Source organism: Notothenia coriiceps, unplaced genomic scaffold (assembly GCF_000735185.1).
Source record: "Notothenia coriiceps isolate Sejong01 unplaced genomic scaffold, NC01 NC01_scaffold00022890, whole genome shotgun sequence".
Classification (NCBI taxonomy): domain Eukaryota; kingdom Metazoa; phylum Chordata; class Actinopteri; order Perciformes; family Nototheniidae; genus Notothenia; species Notothenia coriiceps.
The window spans coordinates 134,830-160,569 of record NW_011355591.1 but is presented as its reverse complement, the minus strand read 5'-3'; the positions used below and the strand labels follow the sequence as shown (position 1 = coordinate 160,569).

The 25,740-nt window shown below is 41.5% G+C and overlaps 1 protein-coding gene across 1 annotated transcript; it reads right to left on the bottom strand.

The window, feature by feature from the left end:
- Positions 1–6,728: 6,728 nt before the first annotated feature.
- Positions 6,729–21,110, bottom strand: LOC104954161 (mitogen-activated protein kinase 11-like; the record flags this gene model as incomplete). The annotated part of the gene is made up of 11 exons (XM_010781231.1): positions 21,054–21,110; positions 20,761–20,839; positions 20,427–20,600; positions 16,833–17,058; positions 8,835–8,964; positions 8,681–8,739; positions 8,380–8,491; positions 7,531–7,560; positions 7,201–7,248; positions 7,009–7,123; positions 6,729–6,910 (listed from the first exon to the last, which is right to left on the bottom strand). Coding segments are annotated over exons 1-11 (1,212 nt in total), but the record flags the coding sequence as incomplete, so codon positions are not given.
- Positions 21,111–25,740: the final 4,630 nt, after the last annotated feature.

Sequence of the window (25,740 nt, the reverse complement as noted above, 5' to 3'; positions counted from 1 at the left end):
TTCAAGACACCGACATGTTCTTTGGAGGCTACAAGTTACTAAACTTGTAGCTCCCCTCTCCTTCACGCCGTGAGAACTAGCACCAACGAACAACATATAACATAGCCAACACATTAGCATAGTGGTGCTACACATATGTTACATTACATTACATTAGCTGACGCTTTTATCCAAAGCCAACTTACAATAAGTGCGTTGACCACAAGATACAAACTTGAAGAAAACAGAATCATATATCATATAAGGTTTCATAGAGCAAAACATTTCAAGTGCTACTCAACCTGGTTTTGGATAAGCCAGTCCTCTTAATTAGTATAAAGTGCTTTGTTAGTAATCCTATCGATCGAAGGTGGAGTCGAAAGAAGATGACATAATCAACATAAATTACTTACAGCTAAGTAAAAAGACACACATTTAATATTATACAATAGTAGCTTGTAATATAAGTTGTATGAAACACAGACATAAAATGATTGTAAAACCCAATAAACAAGAAGAACAAACCAAAACTCAAACAAATCAAAACATAAACTGTACCGTTTTTCACTGAAAATAGTTTCTCTTATGTCATCTTTCCAAAGTTGAAGCACAGACCCATCCAGCTCAATAATGGTGCTGCCATTTACGAAGGTCCTCCAAAATATCTCCCTTATCTTCACGCTGTATGACAACAAGGTTTATGTTCCCTTTTTGTTGTCCTCCATCATTATGTGGCACACGTCAGAACATTTTACCCTCGAATGGGCAATGTTCCTCCTATCTGGCCGCAACGCCTTGGCTCGGCTCAGAACTTAGTTTAATAGATTCACATTGGCACTTCAGTTCCTTCTTCTCTGTCACAGCCAAACACGCCACAGCTCCTTTCCCTTCCATTTTCTCTCACACACCATTCATTCAACATCTACTTAATTAACCCTTTCATCCTTCCAAGAAACACAACANGATGGAGCAGGTCACTTTGCATTAGGTAAAATAAAGCAGGCAGACATAACTGGTGTGACGATGTCCTATTTCATTGGGTTAAAATGTGCATATTCTTCCTGTTATGTCTGCCTGCTTTATTTTACCTAATGCAAAGTGACCTGCTCCATCGAAATCAGTCGCATTGACCCGAAGACACATTTGGAGTTGTATACCGTGTTGGAAAGAGGAGATTCCTAGCTTTCTAATGATATCAGGATTGTTGTTGTACTCCTCCAAATATTAAGCAAAATATGTCACATTATATAATGACTGTCACCGAGTCATCATTTTGAGAGAAAGCCCTTCGATGGATTCCAGAGAAGAGGAAACTTTGATCTGATTGATTATTAGCAAATGANTTGCCAAATAGTGAGCCCACATTTATCTGTAGGCTACTAAGCCTTATTAGATTGTAAAGTGTAAAACACATTCCCATTTATTAATGAGTTACTACCATTTCTAATAAGGCTTAGTAGCCTACAGATAAATGTGGGCTCACTATTTGGCAAGATGACTCGCCTTAAGCCTTAAGTTGGCTACTTAGCGAGAATCAACTCAGTGAACAACAGACACCAAGGATGCTGGCTGATGAAGAAGTTGAAATAAGCTAGGTAGCCAATATAAGGCTTAGCAGTACTGATACATGTGGGCTCACTATTTGGCAAGCAACCGGTCACAGTTACCCTGTTTATCTAATGTCTTATAAAAGCTTATTAAGGATTTATAAAGTGTTCACAACCTAATTAATAACTGAATTACAAACTATTCGTAAACCCTTTATAAGGGTAGTCTTATTGTAAAGTGGTACCGGAAACTGATTTATTTTTGTAGCCAGTGCGTGTTATCCTCGTTTCACTCATTTCATTTTGGTATTCTTTGTGGTAGTTAACTATTTTGTAGATTATTCCTTTTGTTATAGGTTAGGTGCGCTGCAGCTTCTCAAGGACAAGCAACATTGTCCGCGCAAAAATTGCTTTCTGCTTATTGTTACTCTCCTTGGATGTTCGACCTTCAGTGTGCAGAATGATGTATGTGCAGAGTTTCTTTCAAACTCTTCTGCTGAAGGTTGGACATTCTTCTGTGCTCACCTTGAATTTCAGTTTAGGACATGTATAACAAAAGAAAACTGAATTTGGGTCATGATGGTCCAGTAGGCCTATGGATGTGCAAGCGTCACGTGCAAAATCATAGTGTGAACTAGCAGGGACATCTTATTCAAATTATGTTTTGAAATTCTTTTTTCATTGTGGCATAATGAATGTATGTTTTGACAAGTCTTATCAGGTCTTTAGGTAGATGTAGGCTACAGGTCTTTGTGTGAAAAAAAACATCACACTCAAAAGGTTATTTCAGGTCTGCAGTTATTTGGATGTCTGAAAACAAAACTGGTTGAAATTGTTTTGACATTTGGACATTCAGAGACTGACCTTTTTAATAGAAAAATGTTTAATTGACAAGGCTAAGCAAGTTTCGTCTGTGGTAGAGGCAGCAAACAGTGTAAACAGCATGCATAAATGGAACTTTCCAAAGAGCAAAAGGTGACAATTTTCCTACTTTAGGAGTTCATAAGAGTTCATTTAATCTCACTTAAACATTGTTGTATTGTGCAGATTTTTCACCATTTCTCTCATTAACATGGGATATGCTGAATATATTTGAATCCGGTAAAGTGGGGCTTTACTTAACGTTCATATGAGATTTTGGACATTAATATATCAACTAACAACTATTTGCTATGTTAAGATATTGTGAACAACATCCTAAACAGATGATTAAATCATATTCACTCTGTGTGTGATATAGTCTGGAGTTTTTCTGTGCAAATGCAATTTAGGCCAACAAGTTATTTTAGCCTAGTATAACTACTGGAGGAAACTGCCCTGATATCAAGATGGAATAAATAGGCTACTCCAAAGGCTTATTCCCACACTTGTTGCTTGAAAAGAGTAAGTACATGCTGTTCAACCACTAATAAGATCTAATGTGACCAGATGTCCAACATGTACTGACAAAGAGGTGATAAATAATGATGTAAACTGGGGTCTGTTAAATGTATTGCTCAAATTGCCTGTTAATATTTGCAAGCTAATGGCCTCTGCTCTGAAATGTCGTAGCATTGTTAGCATTGTTAGCTGCTAGCCACCAGCTCAGCCGTCACTAAAGTGAGAGCATGGATGAGAGCCGTGTGGAGACAACCTCTCAAGTCATAGAAACGCTCTGAAAACATTATAGAGAATATTTAATGGATGAATAACCCTGTTTTCTGCAGCAGCAAGTGGACTTTTCTCAGAAGAGAACATCTTCCCAGATACTTTGAAGAAGTGCACTGAGAGGTTTCTATACATTTGCTGGCTTGGTTTTGACAACTGGACTCCATTGTAGCCAAAGTGGATGTTAACTAAAAACCCAAAAAGGATCCGACCAAAACCTGTTTCATCTGAGATTAACTTTAAAGCTACCTTGTTCAATATCACAGCTTTCCAATTTGAATACCAATACTGCACATATTTGTATTTTATTTGGTTTATGATATTGATATCTATATTTTATGTAAATATTTCTTTATATTTTAATGTCTTTTTTGTATTGGCCCTTTTCTTACAATGTATCTTCTTTAACTGTTAAATTATGCACCATGTACAGTTTGTACACCAAGGCAAATTCCTGGTATGTTTGAACCTACTTGGCATACATCTGATTCTGACCTTAATGTTACAATTTAAGACTGGGGGTTAAAGTGAAACAGTAAAATCTATTCATGGCTTACATGTAAGGAAATTCTGTCAGCTCAATTGATTATATAGTAGGAAGTTAGTTTTGTTAAATCAGTGTTTTCACTACAAAAATGACTCAAAATGACACCCCCTTACAATTATAATGCATGTGTACCCCCCATATCAATAATCAATCAAAGGTACTACAAGCTTGGGATAATAAACCAAGTTATGTTGAAGGGAGTATGTTACTTTACTCAGCAGTTCAATCTAAACTTTAGCTTCACACTTAGCCGCTCTGCCTCAAAGTTAATGATGTGCAGATGGTGAGGCAGACTGCATGATGGGAATGAGCCACAGGTGTGCAGGGCTGGATGAATGGCTACCGCTGAAAAACAACACATGTGAGGATTTCTTTTTTTTAACATGGCAAAGCTTGGCACTTGGAAATAGAATTTTAGCTTTATTTCAAGTAAGTGAAACTAGTGGGTTTAAGTCTTCATACAAAATGGAAAGACGTCTTAAGTGGGGATCCTGATATTTTACAACTGACTTATATTGATTAATTGCTTTTCCCCGAGCAACAATAAGAGGATTCCCTAAACTAAATGGCAGAGAGTAGACAGCAAATGGTAGATCGCCATCCCAGGTATAGGCAAATATCTGTTCCTAAATATAAGCAACTAGGTCAATAGAAAAAGATAAATATCCTACCTTACTGCTTGCTATTTGAATGTATAGAGAAACCTGCTAAATACTTTAAAAGGGTTGGTTTGGGTCTTTAAATCTCACAGGCAGCGTGTATTTTATAAAGAGCTGGGTCCATAATTATTCCACCTCACCATACTGTGATGTCTCAGAGTTCATTGGAAGCTAATGTGAGGCTCGATCAGTGTTTTAGTCGAATGGAGTGGCCCCTCACACACTGAGGAGTGCAGACCTGTGTGTTTTTGAAGTGCTGTAGCTGCTCATGGTACTCCTCATGTTAACTGCTCCAGCCATCAGCACACATCAGGTTTAATTGGTGGCTACTTTGTTGTTGTTGTTGATTTATAATACCGCGGCACATTTTTACAGACTTATCATTGATCAGATGGACACAAACTCAAATTCACATGATAGCTAACGTTGGTGTGTAGTGACTGGAAGGGTTATTAATAACTCAGCGTTTGACGCCATATTTGCCATTTTAACTTCAGGTGGTACTATTTCAGTGTTGTCCTGACATCTTGCCAGTGGCGTAAGGTTGTGATTGGGGCCCCCCCATCACCCCAAACATAAGCACACGCTGATGCGCTCACACACGCACGGACATACACAACCATTCAGAAGCGCCACATGTATAGGTTATCAACAACAGCCTGCCCTGGCGTCAGACCACCACAGCCTGACAACGGCACAGCGAACTAAGGCCCCGGCCACACGAGGACGCATACGGCTAAACGCATAGGATTAACGCAAACGCTAAAAAACCTTCCGTCCACACGCAATGTTCACCGGATAGTGTCTGTCCACACGAGACAGCTCCGTTTAGCTCCAACCGCTGGAGAAGCTGCAGTACATATGCAGGAGCCTGTACGTGGCGCTGTAACTTCCTCCACAAAAGCAGCGAAGAAGCATGGTTGTCATGGTTGCCCTTCTGTTTATTCTCCGCGGTGGGGGCCGAGGGAACCGGGCAGAGTTTTTCGCCAGTCAACGTGTGCTAAAGTTTTAATCTTCCGGACAAAATTATAAAAGTGCCAGTCAAAGGTCTTCTTTGTTATTTATTGAGCTTTAAAACAAATGAATAACGAATCTATATAATGTAATAATAAAATACATGGAGCCTCTCTTTTTCCTCCCTCTCTTCGGACAGCGTCAGTGTCTGTCTCAAGCAGCAGCTGATCCAGTAATGAGTGACCCGACAGTAAAAATAAACATATTTATAACTAGTTTAGGTAGTTTGAGAGGTAATTAAAATAGCTAAGGGNNTAGCAACGGTCTTCTGTTCAGAAAAGGACACTGAATGTCCTGAATGTGGCATCACACACATGACTTGAGTCTGAACACAGTGCACACTTATTCTCTGTCTTACTTACTGTTACATAAATCCCATGAATGTATGAGATTGAGTTAGCTTCATCATATTTCAATCAGAGATCAACATATGTTTAAGTGAATAATAAAGTTTCTATGAGGTTACTATCAGCCTGTCACTCATTATTTTCAGGGAGGGGGCAGGGTTTGGAGGAACAGAGAGGAAACAGTGATCGCAGAAGTTTTCCTCCTGCTTTCACAAACTTGACACACGTATTTATCCTCTGAAAATAGCAAGAGGACAATTGTACTCTGCAATCCAAGACTTGATTAAATCCACAAAAAACCTGACATGGTGCTAACGCGAGTATTTTTTAAAGCATAAATCCATGTGTGTCTGAGCCGCAGCAACACTGATTCAGGTGCATTTATTGTCGTCGGATTTTTCTACACAGTCCGCGGCGAGCTACTGAAAAGCTGCCGAGGTGTTGGAAACCCCTGGTCTATACCAGTGCTTCTCAAACTTTTTTCAGTAATGTACCCCCTTTGAAACATTTTCTCAGCCAAGTACCCCCTGACCGACCCCGAACATTTTTGATCAAAAAACCCTATACAAATAATTCCAATATAGTGATGTTCCCTCAGTGTGTGATTTATTTACTCCTTCATGCATGCATTACAACAAACTAAGGATATTTTCATTTTATGCATGAAAAATAATAACATAACGAAAAGAAAATGTAAACAGATTTTTCCAAGGAGTTTTTCAATTGAAGTTTAACAAACCAATGAACAAAATAATATATTATGCAAAACTATACAATACACACATTTGACATGTTTATATGAGGTGGTTCTAGGAATATTTTATATAAAATTGTGTTTTCTATTTAACTTATTGTACTAAGATTATTTTTGTAATCATGCATGGTATTTTTATTTATTTATTTATTTATTTCATCTCACGTACCCCCTGCAGTACCCCAACGTACCCATAGGGGTCTGCGTACCCCCATTTGAGAATCACTGGTCTATACGATAGAGAACTGTAGCGGATACAACCCGTGTCGTCTCCGTGTGGACGTGGCCTAAGAGGGGGGGAACCTGCATATTGCAGAAGACTCTTGCCACGCTGATAAGGATACAGTCAGTGCCAGGAAATAGGACTTTTCCCTTCAGTAGCTCACCCATTATGCATCCCACTGACCAAATATCAACTGTAACAGAAACACCAGAGGCTTAATAATTAAGCATATATTCAATCAGTTCTGAATTTAAGTATTTAAAAAGAGTCCTAAATGTTTATTTTTCATACCATTCTGATTGTAGTGCATCCAGTTGAGCATGATCTCCGGCGCTCGATACCAGCGAGTCGCCACATACCCTGTCATCTCATCGTCTGTCTGTCTGGCCAATCCAAAGTCCAGGATCTATAGGACAGGAAGACAGCCTTTAATAGAGTCAGAATGTTGCAGTGAAGGATCAGTAGGTTAACTCTCAGTCTTACCCTCAGCTCACAGTCCTCATTTACTGCCACATTACTCGGCTTTAAGTCCTGGAGAGATAGTAAAGCAGAGAAGATATAAGAGGACCTTGATTCCTAGCCATATAATAGACTTGGAGAACAATAAACAACATTATAGCAGTGTTTTAAAAAACAGCATTGGTTAAACATAACAAATCGTCTATGAAGTTTGTTGAGGGCTATTACAGTGGAAAAGCATTTTTTTTTAAGGGGGTTAACTATCATTTGAAACCAAGCAAATGTCATATAATAATGTGGGTGTGGTCTATCAAACTTAAAGTAAAAAATGAGAAGCAAAGAGAAGGGACTTACTCTGTGGATCAACCCCGCTGAATGGATGTACTGTTGGAGAGGCGGGGGGTGGGCAGGAGGATGGGGGAGGAGAGAGAAGACATAAAGGGAGAAAGCGGTCACTAGGGAGGGTCACCATATTAGCCCTTGTCCAAAGGGAAACTGCTTTTGTCTGTTCCATGGAAACCGTGAAGGCCGAACAGCCCATTCAGTGTGAGAATGCGAGCTTTGGATGAAATCAACAAAGAATAACAGAAGGACGAACTCAATATAAACATAGAGAGGACTTAGCAACGTAGACTGTTGTTTCCAAATACTACTTTAATTCACTTTAAGCATCTTATACCACTTTGAATTATAATTGAAAAAAAACCTAAACAAGAGTACAGAGTTCTACAGTTAGCAGAAATAAATTAATAAATAGTTCAAATATGTCGGATAATGGGCTAAAATATTTAGCTAAAAGTAACGATATATGCTTGACTTCGACAGCCAGAAGTAATAAATAAACTATTCAAAAATAGTTAGCTAAAGGTTACTGGTTTAAATGACAAAAATCTGTCTATGCTAATTGAAAGTATGAAAGAAAAATTACGATAGCATCCTAAAGAGTGACAGTTCAACTTTATGAAAATATATTGTAACCATGATACTCTTTTATATAATTAATAGAGGAATTAAAATGTTCTTTAAAATCAATTCAAATGAACACATTTGGGACGTGACGGGTGGAGTCAATGAGGGGGCTGTGGGGGTCCATCAGACTGAAATGGTTGGGAATCTCTGGTGTACCATCTGAATACTAACTTCTTATATTATGTATATGCGTATGGCATATAGCAGGTGTATGGTCTGTGAGCTGTAAATTACCTTGAGGCCGCGCAGAAGCTGGTAAATCAAGAACTGCACGTGTTCGTCTGACAGCCTCTGAAATTTCACGATGTTGTTGAGGTCTGCACCCATCAGGTTAGTCACCAGGTAGCTGGAAAAGGGGAGAGTGTATGAGTGAGAGGGAGCAGTGCTGCTGCCATGGCAACCGTAAAACACCTCAAGCCTATAATCCCCAAGGATGGCCTCCTCCAACATCTACTCCCCCTTTTACCAGCAGAATCATTGTGTTTGTGGAACAGCTGTATTGCATGTAGTAAACATGAATGGCTGAGAGATTTACAGTTCATTGAAGTCCTCTAACGTTGCAGCAGGTGTGAAGACATCCAGCAGCCCGATTACCTGCAGAGACAGAGACAAACATAGCAGATCGATATCAGACAGACATGCAGAGAGCCGTCTATCTGCCTCCGGGAATTTTTATGCGCGGCACTAACATTCTCGTGTTTCATGTGCTTGAGCAGCCTGAGTTCCCGGTACGAGCGGCGGCTGTGGATCAGAGACTGGAAAGGCCTTGATAGTTTCTTCACTGCAACCTTCTGCCGCAGGACCACGTCATACGCCGAACTGGAGAGAGTAAACAGAGAGAAATACATTTAGAAAAAAGTACCATTATAATTAAGAAGATACTCATGTACAGTAAACATGATGCTACAACCAAAAGACATGAAGACTGTAAACAGCTACCCTAGCTGAGCAAAGGTAAGCAAATACACCCACCACCAAGTTTAGCTTACTTACTATCTTGTTTGTCTGTGTAAAACATTATCTTTGTGGTTTTATCGCGGGTAATATGCTGGACATGTTCTCGGTGTTTACTTCCTCTGATTTCGTTACGCTATAGGCTAGTTGTTTTTAAATGTTTCCTCTAATTATCCAAGCTAATCTAAGTCCCAGCAAGGAACATCATTTATTTTTCACACTTTTTCTTTTAAATGCAAAAAAATAGAAATACAGTGTTATTGTGAGCTTTGGCTGTGTGGGTAGATGCATTTTTTTATTTTGGATAAGGCCAAACTGTTTTAACATTTCCAGAATGCATCAAACCTGATACCAGCTGATGATGATGTCTGTATATGACTGGGGGAAAGAGCAAGACTGATAGAGAACGAGATGGTGAAAGAGGATGTGGTTGAACAAGAGAGGCGCAGATGTCAGATATTGTAAAAGTGTGGAGTATTATTTCATGTTCTTCTTTTGAAATATTAATGCAATTCCACATATCGCACGCTGAGCCCTGCTGCCTCTGATGCCGCTGCCTTTGTGCCTCCAATATCTCTTCAGTCCTGGCAGCTCCTCAACACTCACAGCAGTTATAATACAGCCAACATGAGCAGAGCACACAAACAGGAAGGAAACATGGGTGAGACGTGTGAAATAATGTGCAGCACTGCAGAAATGGAGCAAGAAGAAAGAAGTGGAACACAGAAAGGAACAAAGTGGACATTCCAAGTGGAGTAAGAGGTGACATAAAAAAGAGGATGCATACTTGATTCGTACTGCACTAGTTTACTTTTTAATCTGCATGACCAGCCTGTTCTATAGCATATTTCAATTGTAAATATTTAACATTGTCTGTGGCGTGTGGCGCAGTGGTTCATTTCAGGAACTCCTTGAGGTTGTACGAGTCGAGAGACCACCCCCACATTATTATGTTTGAAATAAATCTGGTATTTTCCATATTTCAACAATACTGTGTTTATTTTAACTGTGAAAAAAACTGTTCGCCACACGCTTTCTCATATCCATCCTGCCTTGCTGCACAGCAATCAGATATATTTAATTTGTAATAGGTGAGGCTCTTTGTATTTAATTTATCCATGGTTGTGGCAGTACTACATTTCAATTTATTTTTCACCAAAAAACCTGCAATATTCAGTTCCCAGTTAGAAGAGTGGAAGAGCCCACTGAATGGTGCGTGCCTCCTGTTTCTTCAACCGTATGAAACTCAAAGTAAATATTAATGTATCATCTCATGTTGACCAATATTGCTTACATGCATGGGTAAACTACACCCTATGTGCATCCATGTGTAGTGTGATCACCTGCTGCCAGTCCGGAAGTCTCTGCCAGGCGTGAGCCCGGACAGCAGCCAATACCTCCTCAATCTGTGACACACACCTCACACACTGCACTGCCTCACACACTGCCTCACACACCTCCCACACTGCCTCACACACCTCCCACACTGCCTCACACTGCACTGCCTCACACACCTCACACACTGCCTCACACACTGACCTGCCTCGCACACTGCACTGCCTCACACACTGCCTCACACACTGCAGCACACACTGCCTCAAACACTGCACTGCCTCACACACTGCCTCACACACTGCANAGACCTGTCCAACATGGCAGCAAGTAGGTATATAGACATGGTATTTACAGGGCTACATGTACATACCTAGAGACATTGACAAGTACCAACAGTATATTTATATCTCGCCCTGTCAATAAGCCTCACCTTCTTGGCAACAACTGTATTGTTTGTGAAGCGGTGGAGAGACAATGCACAGTTTGACCCACTGCTGTAACCCATGGCCAAAGCATATCTCTCTGTCCCAGCAACATCAGTACCAAGCAAGAGAGTTTCTTCCACAGCAGGGGATATTGTAAACGCCCAAACATCCCAGCTTCCACCTGGAAATGTGGACGTGTTCATATTCCTAAAAGATAACCTTGATGATGCTGAGGGAGTGAGTTAGTGAGTGACTTAAACTAAAGCGAAACTTGATTTATTCTATTGCAGGGTCTGGTTATTATATTGTTGACACTTTAAAATACTACTATCCTACTAAAATGCTGTACAAATCAGATTTATTATTGAATAAAGAAAGAAAATTCAAGTAAAAAGAAAATTCACTTTTTTTTTTTTTTCAATATCGCGATAAATATCGTACCGTGGACTTTTTAATCGCGATATTATCGTACCGTGAGTTTTTGGTATCATTACATCCCTATCTAGGAGTGCTCTCGAAATCAGTGTCTTGAGTTTTGTATAACAGTATAAATGAAATGGCAGGTGCATTTAAAAAACACAATAGGTGGATGACTTTAAAGTCTACACAGCACTTAATAGACCCATTAGGACTGATTGTATTATTCTGGGAAGTTATCACAGACATCCTTGGTCCAGACATCTACAAAAAAAACTGGCCAAAACTATAACATCATGTGGTCACAATCATTGTAAGGCATTAGTAGTCGCGAGTATCACTTCTTTGCAAACCATTCAACTGAAAACTCCACATTTCCCCAAAAGAAGGCGCTCTCATTTCTCTCGAGAACAAGCTTTCTGAATGTCATAAAACTTTTAACTTATTTGGCATTTGAAAATCACTAAAGAAGATAGACAACTTTAAAAGTCTGTCAGTCGTCAAAACCCTTAATGGTACTATAAGAAAGAATTTAAAAACGTCGGGAAAGTTATCACAAAGAAAATATGACATCCTTTATCCCGACATCTTACAAAAAGGCAACATCACACTGAGGCATTAGCAGTTGCTTCTTATTCAAGGCAAAACCACACATTTCCTCAAAGAAGCCGCTCTCATATCTCTCTAGAAACAGCATGACGGATAGTGTTGTCTCTCTCTCATTAGCCTCCATCACCTTATACTCTTACAGGTTGCTAAATGTTGACCATGGATAAGGAGGGATCACTCAAATAGCACAAGGTCAGAACCGGTGATACACAATCCATCTGGCTGCAGATAGAGCAAGACAAGAAAGGCCACTGCCCGCTTCTAAGATCATATTCTGTTTAATTTGAAAGGTGGTGAAGCTCCCCTTCCTAATGTTTGTGACGAGACTCGAAATGTAATTATCACTGAACTGGAACAGGTACTGGAAATCAATAAGTGTAATTAAATTGTTCAGCCTTCAAATCGTGTGATGCTGTCATTAGGCTTTTAATATAACCGGGGCCTATCAAATAATGTGATCAGTTTCTTTGAATTCCTTCCTCTATTGCAAAAGAGCAGAGCTGAGGCACATTTGTCTAATTATCTCCCTCCTGGTTCCTTTCACTCTCCCTCCCATGTGAGGGGCAATGAATTGCGGAGGCGTCAGAATATTTCGGCAGGATCATGAATCACAGAGAGAAAAATGCTCACAACCCGAACACACCGCCCTCGACACAACTAACCCTGACAGGTTGACATATTGTTAGGGCGTGAAAGGCGGAAAGACGCTGTTCATTTGAAAAAACTGTGCTGCAAAACTAAATAAAGCCAGTGTTCAATTAATTACTTTTTTTGTTTTGTTCAGTAGATGAAGCGTAAATGCAATTTCCAGAACGTTAGGCTATAAAGGAACTATTGCACGGTCACATGACTTCACGTCACCACGGCTAAGCTAAAGGCGGCTAATGTTGGGCTATAAAGGAACTACAGCACGGTCACATGACTTCACGTCACCACCGCTAAGCTAAAGGCGGCTAATGTTGGGCTATAAAGGAACTACAGCACGGTCACATGACTTCACGTCACCACCGCTAAGCTAAAGGTGGCTGACGTTGTGCGTGATGACGTTTAGTCGTCTCATTTAGACACTTGTTAGCAACCACTGTTTTTATAGAGGGGTATTTACTGACGTATTTAATGTCGTAGGACAAAAATCTCTATAGCTTATGTTAACAAAATACTTTATTTCAGGGTACCAACCAAAAACTGTCAAATTCGAGACGAGGAAGTGCTAAAATGCGAACCTATTTTCGGGTTTCAGGACTCATTCCCGCCCCACTATATGGGCCAGTTTTAGATTTTCACAAATATATGTCAATGTTCTTCCACCAGAGGGCACAAGTTTAAAAACAACCTTTAACATGTTCTGGTATCTTGATCCAGCATGTTTTTCTATAAAAAAGGAAGTCTATCCATAAAAAGTCTGAAAAGCCTTACTTTGCACTTTACACTGCCTTATTATGAATAAATGAAGAATCCATCTATCATCTAACAAGCATAAGTGGATATGCTACATTTTTTTTAAAGTTTCATTTTACATAAGCCTCACTATTTGACTCCAAGTCATGGCTTTTTTTTCAGTCAAAATGAAGGCAAAAATAGGAAATGCATGAAGAAAACTGCAACAAATATGGAAGAATGGTGAAATCTAAACATGAAGTTAGAATAATCACCCTTCAAATTGGGAAATGGTCCTCTAAATGAAATTATTATTATATCAAACTATTCTTCCCCTCTCCAAGGACCCCTGGGGGTCCTGAAAATCCACTTGAAGCACACAGTCCCAGTCTATAGAGAGAGGGCAGGAGAGAGGGCAGATGCAGGGAGGAGGATGGGAGAAGAAGCGGGAGAGGTGGGGGTGTGAAGGGGCTCCATATAACCATGGGAGCTCCAGGATTGGATTCTATTGTATACATTGAATGACTATTCACTCGTCCTCAATGGATGACGAATTTCCTCCGAACCAACCACATTAAGAAAAGAAAAAAACTAGCATTAAATCATCCTGAGGGTTGCATAAGTCAACATTTAGCGCCTAAAACGCACTGCGCTAAGCTGCAAACTCACTCTATCCAATTTGGTCATACAGAAAAACAGAAACAAAGGTTATGTCACATAAAAAAGGTCAAACGCTGTTAACCTACACTATCAGCCCGGAGTTAAACTCTAAAATCCCACATTGACACATCTGCGCAGAATACTGTGTTCGTGCCAAATCCGATGATGGCCACAGAATGGAAGCGTCTAATCCATGTGACCAATATAGAGTTTAAATGCGTGCTTATGAGAAAATACTGATTCTATGTTGATATAAAGCTGTTTTTTAGTGCACTCAAACAAAGCATCCCGGCTCTGAGGATCGACACCGTGCATCCTCGGTGCGTCACGGCAGAGCCAGCACAAGTGAGATGGACTTTTCAATGAGACCTATATGGCTTTTAGTTGAGGTTAATGGAGATTTGGAGCGGAAAACTGGCTTACAAGCATCCATGGATAGTATACGATATATATCCTGTACAATTCATAAAACCTCCCGCACAAAAACTCAACTCGCGTGAAAAACGATGCACTTGTGGTGATTTCTTTCCAGAAATGGTGCCAAATAACTCCAGATAGAAAGCACATTTGGATCAGTGCTGGCTCTGTGCTGCGCGGAGATGTTTAAAATGCACCGAGGCAAGCGGATCAAACTCGGAATAGAATACACTGGAAACAGCATTAATGCCAACCCTGAATGTATTTAACATCCTCACTTCTTGGAAAACTTTTAGTACAATGGTGCATTTCACAGAGCACCAGCTCCAGCCTGAGGATGCCGAGAGTGGGACCGGAGGATGCTGCTGATCCGGAGTCAACACCGCTCGGCCTGCATGCATTCATCACAATCACCGCCTTAGAATAAACCTTTAATATGAATAATAAATACTTCTTACCTGCACAGCCAATGAATAGCAATCCCCAGATGAGGTCCCTTATTTGCAGCATTGTAATGTGTCTCAGATATTCTCCCTTGCAGAGCAGACGCACTTTGAACAAGCGAGGTGTCTCTATACTGAGGTAAGGGGGGGGTGTAGATACCAGCCTTTTTCCCAGGGACAACAACTGCTACCGGACGGAATTTTGGTCCTTGTCGCTACCCGTGTTCACGGCACAATGAGTGACAAGCAGCAGCCGTAGCACGCACTCACACACACGCAATAGACACCAGCGCGAATTACTCCGCCCGGTAGGCAATACCCCCACACACACAGGAGAGAGAGAGAGAGGGAGGGGGAGAGAGAGAATCACAGAGAGACGCACGCACACAATAACACACACACGCACACACACAGAGAGAGAGACACGCACACACACACACAAAGGGGGCGGGCTGAGGTGCATGCAGTAACAAAGTAGTGCGCGGAGCAGCAGACAGCAGATGGTCACCAGAGGCTCTAATTCGGATTACTGAGTTTACAAACTAGCTAACTGAGGTTTAGAAACACATGGAGCAACACAATTATTCTCAATTGAGGACTAATTAAAAGTGTGCTGGAGATAAATCAGAGCAATAATGATAAGTGAAGCAATTATTCAAATTATAAATAGTTATTTTTAACATTTAGTTATATATTTTTTCATTAATATCACCTTTGCAAAATGCTGTATTCGGGGGAAATCAGGTTCCACCATTTTGGAGCCAGGATAGCAAACCCACGTGTTTTTTCTGATGGGAACTTGGGTCCCCCTCGCAGTGAGGGTGCAGCGAGCTGTTTGGCTGATGCAGAGCGGAGTGCACGTGCTGGGGTGTACGGTTTAACCGTGTCCTGGATGTAGGAAGGGCCAGATCAATTCGCAGCATGGTACGCAAGTACCATTGTCTTGAAGTGGATTCTAGCAGTTACAGGAAGCCAGTGAAGGGAGTAGAGGAGCGGCGTGGTGTGGGAGAATTTTGGAAGGTTGAAGACCAGACGAGCCGCTGCATTCTGGATGAGCCGCAGAGGTCGGATGGCACATGCAGGTAGACCAGCCAGGAGGGAGTTGCAGTAGTCTAGGCGTGAGATGACGAAAGCCTGGACCAGAACCTGCGTCGCTTTCTGGGTCAGCTGGGGACGTATCCTCCTGATGTTGTAAAGAGTGTATCTGCAGCAGCGGGTTGTAGCAGCGATGTTTGCAGTGAAGGACAGTTTGTTATCTAGGGTCACACCCAGATTCCTTGCAGTCTGAGTCGGGGAAACAACAGAGGTGCCAATGTCGATTGTTAGGTCAAGAGTGGGACAATATTTTCCCGGAAGGAAAAGCAATTCAGTCTTGTCAAGGTTGAGCTTGAGGTGGTGAGCAGACATCCACTGAGAGATGTCTGCTGATGCGAACGATAAACTTACATTCTCTCTTGGAGCGCTTTATGAATTTTCACAACAACCCAGAATTTAGAGTGTCGTCGTACAATAACGATATTTTCTCGCCCATGTATGTAATAGGTGAGTGGTATGAGCACTACAAGTCTCAGTAACCTTCGATTACACTACCAGAGCTAGTCACAAAATCGAGTTCCCTCCCGGGGAGTGGTGTGACTCCCTCACGCTGGACCACAAAGAACTTCACGACTGACGCGTACGCATGAGGGAGTACAATTGCGAGGTCGGTAGTCGTGTGTTAGTCCAAAATAGACCCGAATGAACAACAACACACTAAATATCTAGTGCGCGTGTAAAATGTCCTGGATAGGTACTAGTCTACCTGTGTTTTGAGTGTAAGTCGTACTTCGCTTGCAACCACGCATCACCGCTGGACCTTCCCAATATGTTTGAGTCGCAACGTGGGCGGTATAAACCGTAAAATTGGAAGTTACACCTCACCATGTAGCTCAACAGATGTTACTCGGTAGTCCCACTACCGCGGGGGTAGTGGCGGTTTTGTATTCGTATGCGACGCTACGGAGTGTGTGCGTGGCCGTGGTATGTGTTGGTAAGGTCTTGGGCGGTGTACATATCCTGAATTAGGTTGTTGTCGGACGGACCGGGAGTCTGGTGGTGTCGGGACCTGTTGCCGTGTCGCTTGGTTCCGGGGGCGTTGCTCTGCGTGAGTGCCTGATTTGCGTAATCTATTGGGTTTGGTTTTTTGAGGCGGTGTGCGTTCCGGTGGCTATCCCAGACAGGTGTGCTCTGTCGGGCAAATCGGGCGTTGGCGACCTCTTCGACGTCATGTATACGTCCTCGGAAGCACGCGCATTGAAGGAGGTGTTTTCGTGCTTCTTCGTACCAAAGTACCAAGGGAAGACAATAGGGGGCGCCACCCCCGGCTCCTTGGCCGTCTCAAAAAGCGGTCAGTTGCCCATAATTTATAAATTAGAAGGCCTGTTTAATATTTTTCACGGGTCAGTTTCCAGAAGAAACAATAATAACTCGAAATTTTGTTACTTATTGCTTAGATATATACATTATTATTTATGTACCTGGAGAGAAAAAGGAGGGAGAGAAGCCTGTCGCAGTCACGACGAGATTCGTCGTCAACTAGGGTCAATCCACTCACTGGGCTGTCTTATTTTATTGTATAATTATTGATCCAATCCCATAAACTCTCTTATATTTTATGATTCCCGCTACTAGACTGAACTTCCACACACCAAACGAGGCAAGTGTGACGCGACTTAGTGCCGCCCTCCTCCGACGTCCACATCGTCTCGACGCACAGAGGCAAGGACAGTCTTAATCTGAAGTGAGCGCAAAATACAGGATAGCTCTCTTTCTATTTATAGACTTAGTCACAACGCCAATGAAACTGCCCACCCACTTCGTCGTCCACCCTCTCCGCCCCGTAACGCAGTAGTAATAGTTTTTTACTAGCTATCCCGCGTGTGTGCCTCGGCAACCTGGGGGGTCTCCGCACGCATACGGCAAGATAGGTGGAACCCTGGGCAATAGCCAAAGGAGTCAAAATGACAGTATAGCCAACAGGAGCACACCCGGCTTGCCAGATATTACTTTGATTTTGTCATTGGCGTTTGCTGGCAAAAGCAGGAACACACCGGCGCCCAGGATTCTTCTCCTATTTTGGACAAGGGAACTACAAACAGAGACCCCTTACCCGGCCATCGCGGATTGTATCGTGGTCAACGATAATTATATCGAAACTAGAACCGCAGGCCCCAGAGTTATGCGGTATCTCGGGGTAGCCACCCCGGGAACCCCTTGACACCGTGGTGACGGCCCGTGTCGGTTTTAGGTCGGAGAGGAGAACCGACCGACCTCTTTTCCAGTGTGTCGGTGCCGGTGCCTATGTCGCAGTGAACACCTCGTCTACCGTTAACTACCTTACTACCACTTCCGTCCACTCGATAGCAATCGGAGTACTGTTTTTTTTGCCGATAACAGGTCAAATCACAATGTAGAGCAACAGGAGAACGGCAGAGAACTCCGGGGCGAGAAGACGAAAACCAAACGGACATGTTAATATTTGCTTTCGGATAATGTAAAAAATATTACGACGGCTTGAACGACGGGCAGTCGATGTCTGTCCACTAATTTCCAAGCGAGCAGTGCGTTCCATGTGGTACTGTACTTTCCCTTCGTTCCAGTAACCTGTCACTGTTTAAGTTAATTAACTGGCGTGGCGGATGTCCCAATTGAAAACCTCTCCCAGCTCAGCCTGGGGAACAGTTAATTGATGTCCAAGGAAGTCCAGGACAAGAACCAGGGGAGGAGAAGAGGAACATGTGGTTTGAGCGAGCCTAGTCAGTAATCGGACGTATCCAAAAAGTATGGTGACGGATGCGACTGCTGTGGGTTTAAGGTAAGACAGGAAAGGGGACGAGTCTCTGGGTTCCAGGCGCGTGCGTAGAGCNGCAATGTTCCTCCTTATCTTTACCGCGCGCCTGGCATGGCTCAGAACATATGTTTGGTGTGACTGAGAAGAAGGATGAATGCAATGTGAATCTATTAAACTATGTTCTGAGCCATGCCAGGCGCGCGGTAAAGATAAGGAGGAACATTGCCCATTTTGAGGGTAAAAAGGCTGACGTGTGGCATATAATGAAAAGGACAACAAAAAGGGATGTAAACCTTGTTTTCATACACATAAAAAAGGACATATTTTGTGAGGACTTTATAAATGGCAGCTCATTAGTTGAGATGGCTGAGGAGGGAGCTCTGTGCTTCAATTTTGAAAAATAAAGCAAGGGACGATATCTATTTATTTTTAAGTGGAAAGGAAAAAGGGAAAAAAAAAGAAAAAGAAGCAGGTTATGTTTTGTATTGATTGGTTTAATTTGTTTTGTTCATTTGTTTGAGTTTGGTTTGGTTATCTGGTTTATTTATTAATTTATTTTATTTCATACAAATTATGAAACTATTATGATTTAAATGAGTTGTATGCTATAAATACTTTATGTAAATTGTGATGAGTTGTTAAATGTCTATTTTTTGATAATAAAAGATTTTTTAAAAAGTGCATTGGTGTTTGGATCAGGGCAGCACAGGTTCAAACCCCACTGCAGTCAGCATGTCGTTGTGTCCCTGGGCAAGACACTTCACCCCAAATTGCGAATAAAGTATTATTTTCAATTTAACACATTTTTTGTTCTACTTATCGTTTCAACTACGTCTCCCAAAATGCATTGCGGGTAACACATCCAATCACCGAGCTTCAAAGATTCCTGAGGATCATGGGTAGTGTAATGTCTTCACTCTATCCAAAACTATTTGTCTCTCGTCGAAAGGGAAAAACACAAAAGCATTGTACACAATTCAAACCAATTAATGTTTTGTAATTAACAAGGACACCGTGTGTTTTAATTGTAAAATCAATCGACAGAGAATACTAATTTCATGGTGTATGAAGCGAAAGCTGCTTCCCTAGCAACCACGTTACTATGGAAACGCAGACACCGGAAATACTGTTTTCACTCCGAGAGATGGCGATAACTTTACATGGACAATCTAAAACCTCTTTAGTAACATTCGTAGTATATAAACATTTCCCTGGCGAGACCGGAACAGATCTTCGTATTCTCCACAAAATGTTGTGTTATAGTGAACCAAAGGTTGTGATAGAGGCTTGCTTGTCAACATCTGGGTATTTCTCCACTGGTTGGCCATGTTAACAATCCCGTGTAACTGTGATGTTTTGAGGGGGTGAAATCGTGTCATCCTTACGTCTCCCTGTGGACCAACGTGACATTTTCACGTCTTGCCGTGGGTTGGATTCAAATGTGGTTGAGGCTCATTAATAACCAATTCACTTGAATAAAAGTTACATTTTCACAACGCAAGGTTATTTCCAAGAGTTCTATGGTGGAACCTTCTAGTTGGTGCTATTATAATTGTGCTTGATTAGCTTAGTGTAACATCTATCAAATAAACATCACATCTGCTCTGGGTCATTCCACAACGCATATAACCCCGACTGAGAAATAATCACATTCTTAATGTCATCACTGAAATCTCTTCATATCTTTGGTGGTTTCGTCGGTGTTCCCGAATTTTTAAAGATCTTCTGTTTTTGTCTCAAAGGGGGAAAGGGGATATAAGTGTGTTATTGTGCTATCCACTGTTTAAATCTTTGTTTTTCATGTGAAAGCTTTACCTTTCCATTCTTCCAGAGTTCGGTCTTTACTCTCCAGCGTTTGGTCGTACGGGGGGGCATCTGGCTCGTCGTCGGGATCGTGGTACTGTGAGAAGTAAGGGTGGGACAGAGCCTCACTGGCCGAGATCCTCCCATCACAGTCCAGAACCAGCATACGCTTCAGGAGATCCACAGCTAACAGAGAGGGGAGGGGGGGGATGTGGTAGGAGGTTGAAAACAAGTTGAAACTGAATTACTCATTGGCACTTTGGGAGAGAAACTTGATCTTCTGCATCCTCTGGAAGCCATTCAATCAAATTTAAATTGGTAATCCAATCTGCTGTGCATCACCCACCTAATGGATTGGCCCCTCTAAATATCTTTTCCAGGTCCTGCTGGGGCATGAAGGGCAGAGACTGGATGTACTTCTGTGCCTGCAAATGGAAATCAACATTCAACTCATGTCATGTGACAATGTAGAGGATTTGGTAGTGATCAATCATTCCAACACTCACACGTATTGACCACTCACTCAACAGCCCTGTCTCTGGAATGACTGGATATCAATAATAACAGTTGACTGTGTCAAAAGAAGCAACATTACGGTGTGTGTGGAAACAATCACTCCATTCTTGTTCTCTCTCTCACATGTTCAGAGCAGATCTTTTTTAACAGGTCGGGGGTCGGGGTCCCCACCACCTCCATGATTCTCTTCAGCTGGTCGATATCTTAGTGCAGGAGGAGTTAAGGACTGTTAGGACTTGACTCAGCATATTATCTTGTCACATTGGATACAGACAAACTAAGACATATTCTACTTGCTCAGCACCACTGAAAGTTATTTTCTATTCATCGTCCCACAACACAAAGATCAGTAAATCAAATGAGCTTTAGCTTTTCGTAGACACAGAATACAAGAACCTAGATAATTCAGTCTTCACTCCTATTCGTGCTACACCTCACCCTCACAAAGGTCTGGGATTGTCATGAAAATGGAGGTCTGCATCCACAGGATGTATTAAAGATGTATGGAAGGCAGATACTAAGGCCCATTCCACACGGAGACGAAAACAAAAACAAACCTTAGTTGATATCAAAAAGGTCTTCCGTCCACACGGAATCGGCACCAGAAACATGTCCGTCCACACGAGACCGCTCGACCCGCTGTAGTACATATGCCGGGCCTGTTAGTGGCGCTGTACTTCCGCCACAAAATACACCAAAAGCAGCGAAGAAGACCCCCCGAGCATGGTTGCCATGGTTGCCTGGTTGCCCTTCTGTTTATTATCCGCGGTGGATTTAGCAACATGTAGTTCATGTAGTTCTCCATGTCCACTTGTTGCTGATGGTTGTGGTAGAGGAGCTGTAGATCTTGCACTAACATTTGTAGCATGGTCAGTAGTGTCTGGAGCACAAAAGCAACACTGTGATCCGCCATTGTTGTTGTTGTTGGCGAAACACATCAGCAATGACGCGGGTGACGCTTTTTTATGAGCGCAATTCGTGGTACCCAGTCCCAAAAACAACCTAAAAAAAAAAATTTAGTTCAAGAACCTAACGTCTCATGTTAACAGGAGAAACGATAAAAGTCTCCTATTTTTATGCACACAGTTCAAAACACTTTCGTCCCCCCTCCTTTTTTGAAGACGCTAAGTGACAAGGAGAAGACAAAGGAGGTTTGGGACGGGAGGGACTTTTATTACCTCACTGTCCGACTATCATTGGAGTATCCCTTTGAAATAATAAGTTGAATTTGTTACAAACTAGAGACTAACTTTATTACTAACTTCGGGATTGAGTTAAGAGTATGTAAGTACCCCTAAATACATTGTCATTGTGTCTCTTACAATTCACAACCGTGGGGTGTACGTTCATAAAAAATAACTATACGACAACGATTTAGCTATCAATGCATACACTTCATTCTAAAGAAACTATTTCGAAACCCATAACGGTTAAGAGTGTGCACATCGTTTTCATCCGAATAAGTTGACAACTACCCTCACGATAACACTTATTTACATTCGCGACCACTACGTCTTCATCCGAGAACCGGTGAACGAGTCTACTTTCTTTTGTGAACCTTCCTGGGGAAAACGATATCCCCTGCCCAAAGCAGGTGTGTTTTCCGGTTGTGCCTTTGCGTCTATTGCTATCGCTATTACCCGGAAGGGTTCCCACCCCATGCCTAGATGCCCCTGCTTTGCGAGAACCCCCCCGGGTTGCCGGAGGCACACATGCGGGATAATGCCTATTAAAGGACTATTGCATACTGCGGTATCGGGGCCGGGAGGCGGTGGAGACGACGANTAAGTGCTGTGTAGACTTTAAAGTCATCCACCTATTGTGTTTTTTAAATGCACCTGCCATTTCATTTATACTGTTATACAAAACTCAAGACACTGATTTCGAGAGCACTCCTAGATAGGGATTTAACAATACCAAAAACTCACGGTACGATATTTATCGCGATATTGAAATAAAAAAAATGTGAATTTCTTTTTTACTTGAATTTTTTTTCTTTATTAAATAATAAATCTGATTTGTACAGCATTTTAGTAGGATAGTAATATTTTAAAGTGTCAACAATATAATAACCAGACCCTGCAATAGAATAAATCAAGTTCCACTCAACTCTAACTCACTAACTCACTCACTCAGCATCATCAAGGTTATCTTTTAGGAATATGAACACGTCCACATTTCCAGGTAGAAGCTGGGATGTTTGGGCGTTTACAATATCCCCTGCTGTGGAAAAAACTCTCTCGCTTGGTACTGATGTTGCTGGGACAGAGAGATATGCTTTGGCCATGGGTGACAGCAGTGGGTCAAACTGTGCATTCTCTTTCCACCACTTCAAAAACAATACAGTTGTTGCCAAGAAGGTGAGGCTTATTGACAGGGCGAGATATAAATATACTGTTGGTACTTGTCAATGTCTCTAGGTATGTACATGTAGCCCTGTAAATACCATGTCTATATACCTACTTGCTGCCATGTTGGACAGGTCTCCTTTGAAAAAGAGATCGATGATCTCAATGGGACCATCTGGTTCAATAAAGGTTTACATTTTTTTTTTAAATCGCGGTAGATTTTGTTCAGTCTCACAACGGTATTGAGACATTTATTTATCGCGATATTCGATATATCGTTACATCCCTAGTNGCTTGGTACTGATGTTGCTGGGACAGAGAGATATGCTTTGGCCATGGGTTACAGCAGTGGGTCAAACTGTGCATTGTCTCTCAACCTCTTCAAAAACAATACAGTTGTTGCCAAGAAGGTGAGGCTTATTGACAGGGCGAGATATAAATATACTGTTGGTACTTGTCGATGTCTCTAGGTATGTACATGTAGCCCTGTAAATACCATGTCCTTTTGTGTTATCTGTTGTTTTATGTTCATGTTGTAACCTACTTGCTGCCATGTTGGACAGGTCTCCTTTGAAAAAGAGATCGATGATCTCAATGGGACCATCTGGTTGAATAAAGGTTTACATTTTTTTTTTTTTATCGCGGTAGATTTTGTCAGTCTCACGACGGTATTGAGACATTTATTTATCGCGATATTCGATATATCGTTACATCCCCACTCCTAGATGATGAAGGCTAATGAGAGACAAAACTATTTGTTTCACTTTTTCTAGTTAGAAATGAGAGCGCCTCCTATGAGGAAGTTTTAGGTCGAAGGTGATGCTTAGTGCTAACGCCTGCATATGATTTTGACATATGCTTTATATTTTTGGCATGTTTTTTGTTAGATGTCGGGAACAAGGATGTCTTTCCAGAGAAGCATAAGCCTTCCTCATGGTTTTAAAAAGCACTGTGCAGTGTTTTGTTCTCTAAAACACTTTTAAACTCATGGATCCGTTACTCAAACTGGACTTCCTCAATTGTATTTCTTCAATTCATTGGTATCTGTAAGACCTCCAAGACCTTGTGTTTCTTTAAATTCACCTGCCATACCATTTGTACACTTCTGTGAAACTCAAAGAGCAATCCTCAGAGAATGTGAAGTGAGCCGCGATGTTCATTTAATGATCCTCCAGATCTAAAACAATGTTTCCATGCAGCGGGCGTAGAGCTGAACTCTAAAAAAGGGAGACTTTTAGAGGCAGAGAAAAAACACACAATTCCTAAATGGCTAGCATATGGGACTGTTAACGGCTGTGGTGAGTTCAAAGCCACTATGAAAATAATACGGGCTATTTTTGACTTTGGGGAACTGGAAAAAGCAGCCAAACAAGGGGAAATTACAAGGCGTTTTTAGGTCTGCTCTCTGAATGAAACTCCATGCTGGGTCTTCAGAAGTCATAGCTCTGTAGTTGTAACAAGCTGCATTCAAAGTGGCATCCACACATTTTGTACCAATTTATTCCAGTTTACATTGATCAAATCTCATCAGTGCATGCGCTGCTCGTATTTCAGCTGTACCCCCTTTGGATTCAGCTTATATTAAGCCGTATGATACTGCTGTACAGTTATTTTAAAAGCAGAAAACCTCATCAAAATGGGACTACTTGAGTCATAATTGCGTGTTTAGTTGAGCGAACAGATGTGAGATCTCCACATATTCCACTGGGCTTTCATTCCTGCTTTTTTCCATATATTTCTGCAATTTATTCGTCGGAGCAGCAAAGAGAGTCATGTCATTAGTGGTGGTGTTTCAGATCTGCTGATAAGACATGCAGAGGTGTAAAAAAAGAGAATGAAACATAAGGCAGTGATTTTTAATATTATCCATAAATTCATGTCATATCACCCTGCTTCTTTTTCGCTGAATCAAGAAAGTGCAGACGGTTGCAAGCAGAAGTTGGAAGTGACTCTGCTGGCGGTTATATTCCCTCTGTGCTGACTGTTAGCTGTCTTTGCATATTAATCAGCGCATGAATAGAGACCATCAGTGATTTGCATTGTGTGAGCGATGAAGGCGTCCTATAGAGAATTGAATCTGGGGGGGAAAAAGAAAAAAACTGAAGGAGATGGGCTTGTAATACAAAAATGGCGCCACCCCCCCCCCCCTCCTTCAAACAACCCTTCAACCCGTGAAGGAGGTTCTTTTCCTCACAGCATTACTTTGCAAAACTCATTACAGTATGTACAGTGTGTTTTGAGATGGGCAAATGGGAACAACACACTCTTTGATGGTTTGCAATAAACCCTTAAAGTCAAATAAATGTGAACTTGTTTGTTTTGTTACTTCAGGGGGTCCGCGAGGTCTTAAAAAGTATTAATAGTTGATAAATCAATTTAGCGAAAATTAAGGCTATTAAAAAGTATTAAAGGGCATTTTCCAAGATATTACATTTTGTAGCTTGTTTTCAATAAGTATATAA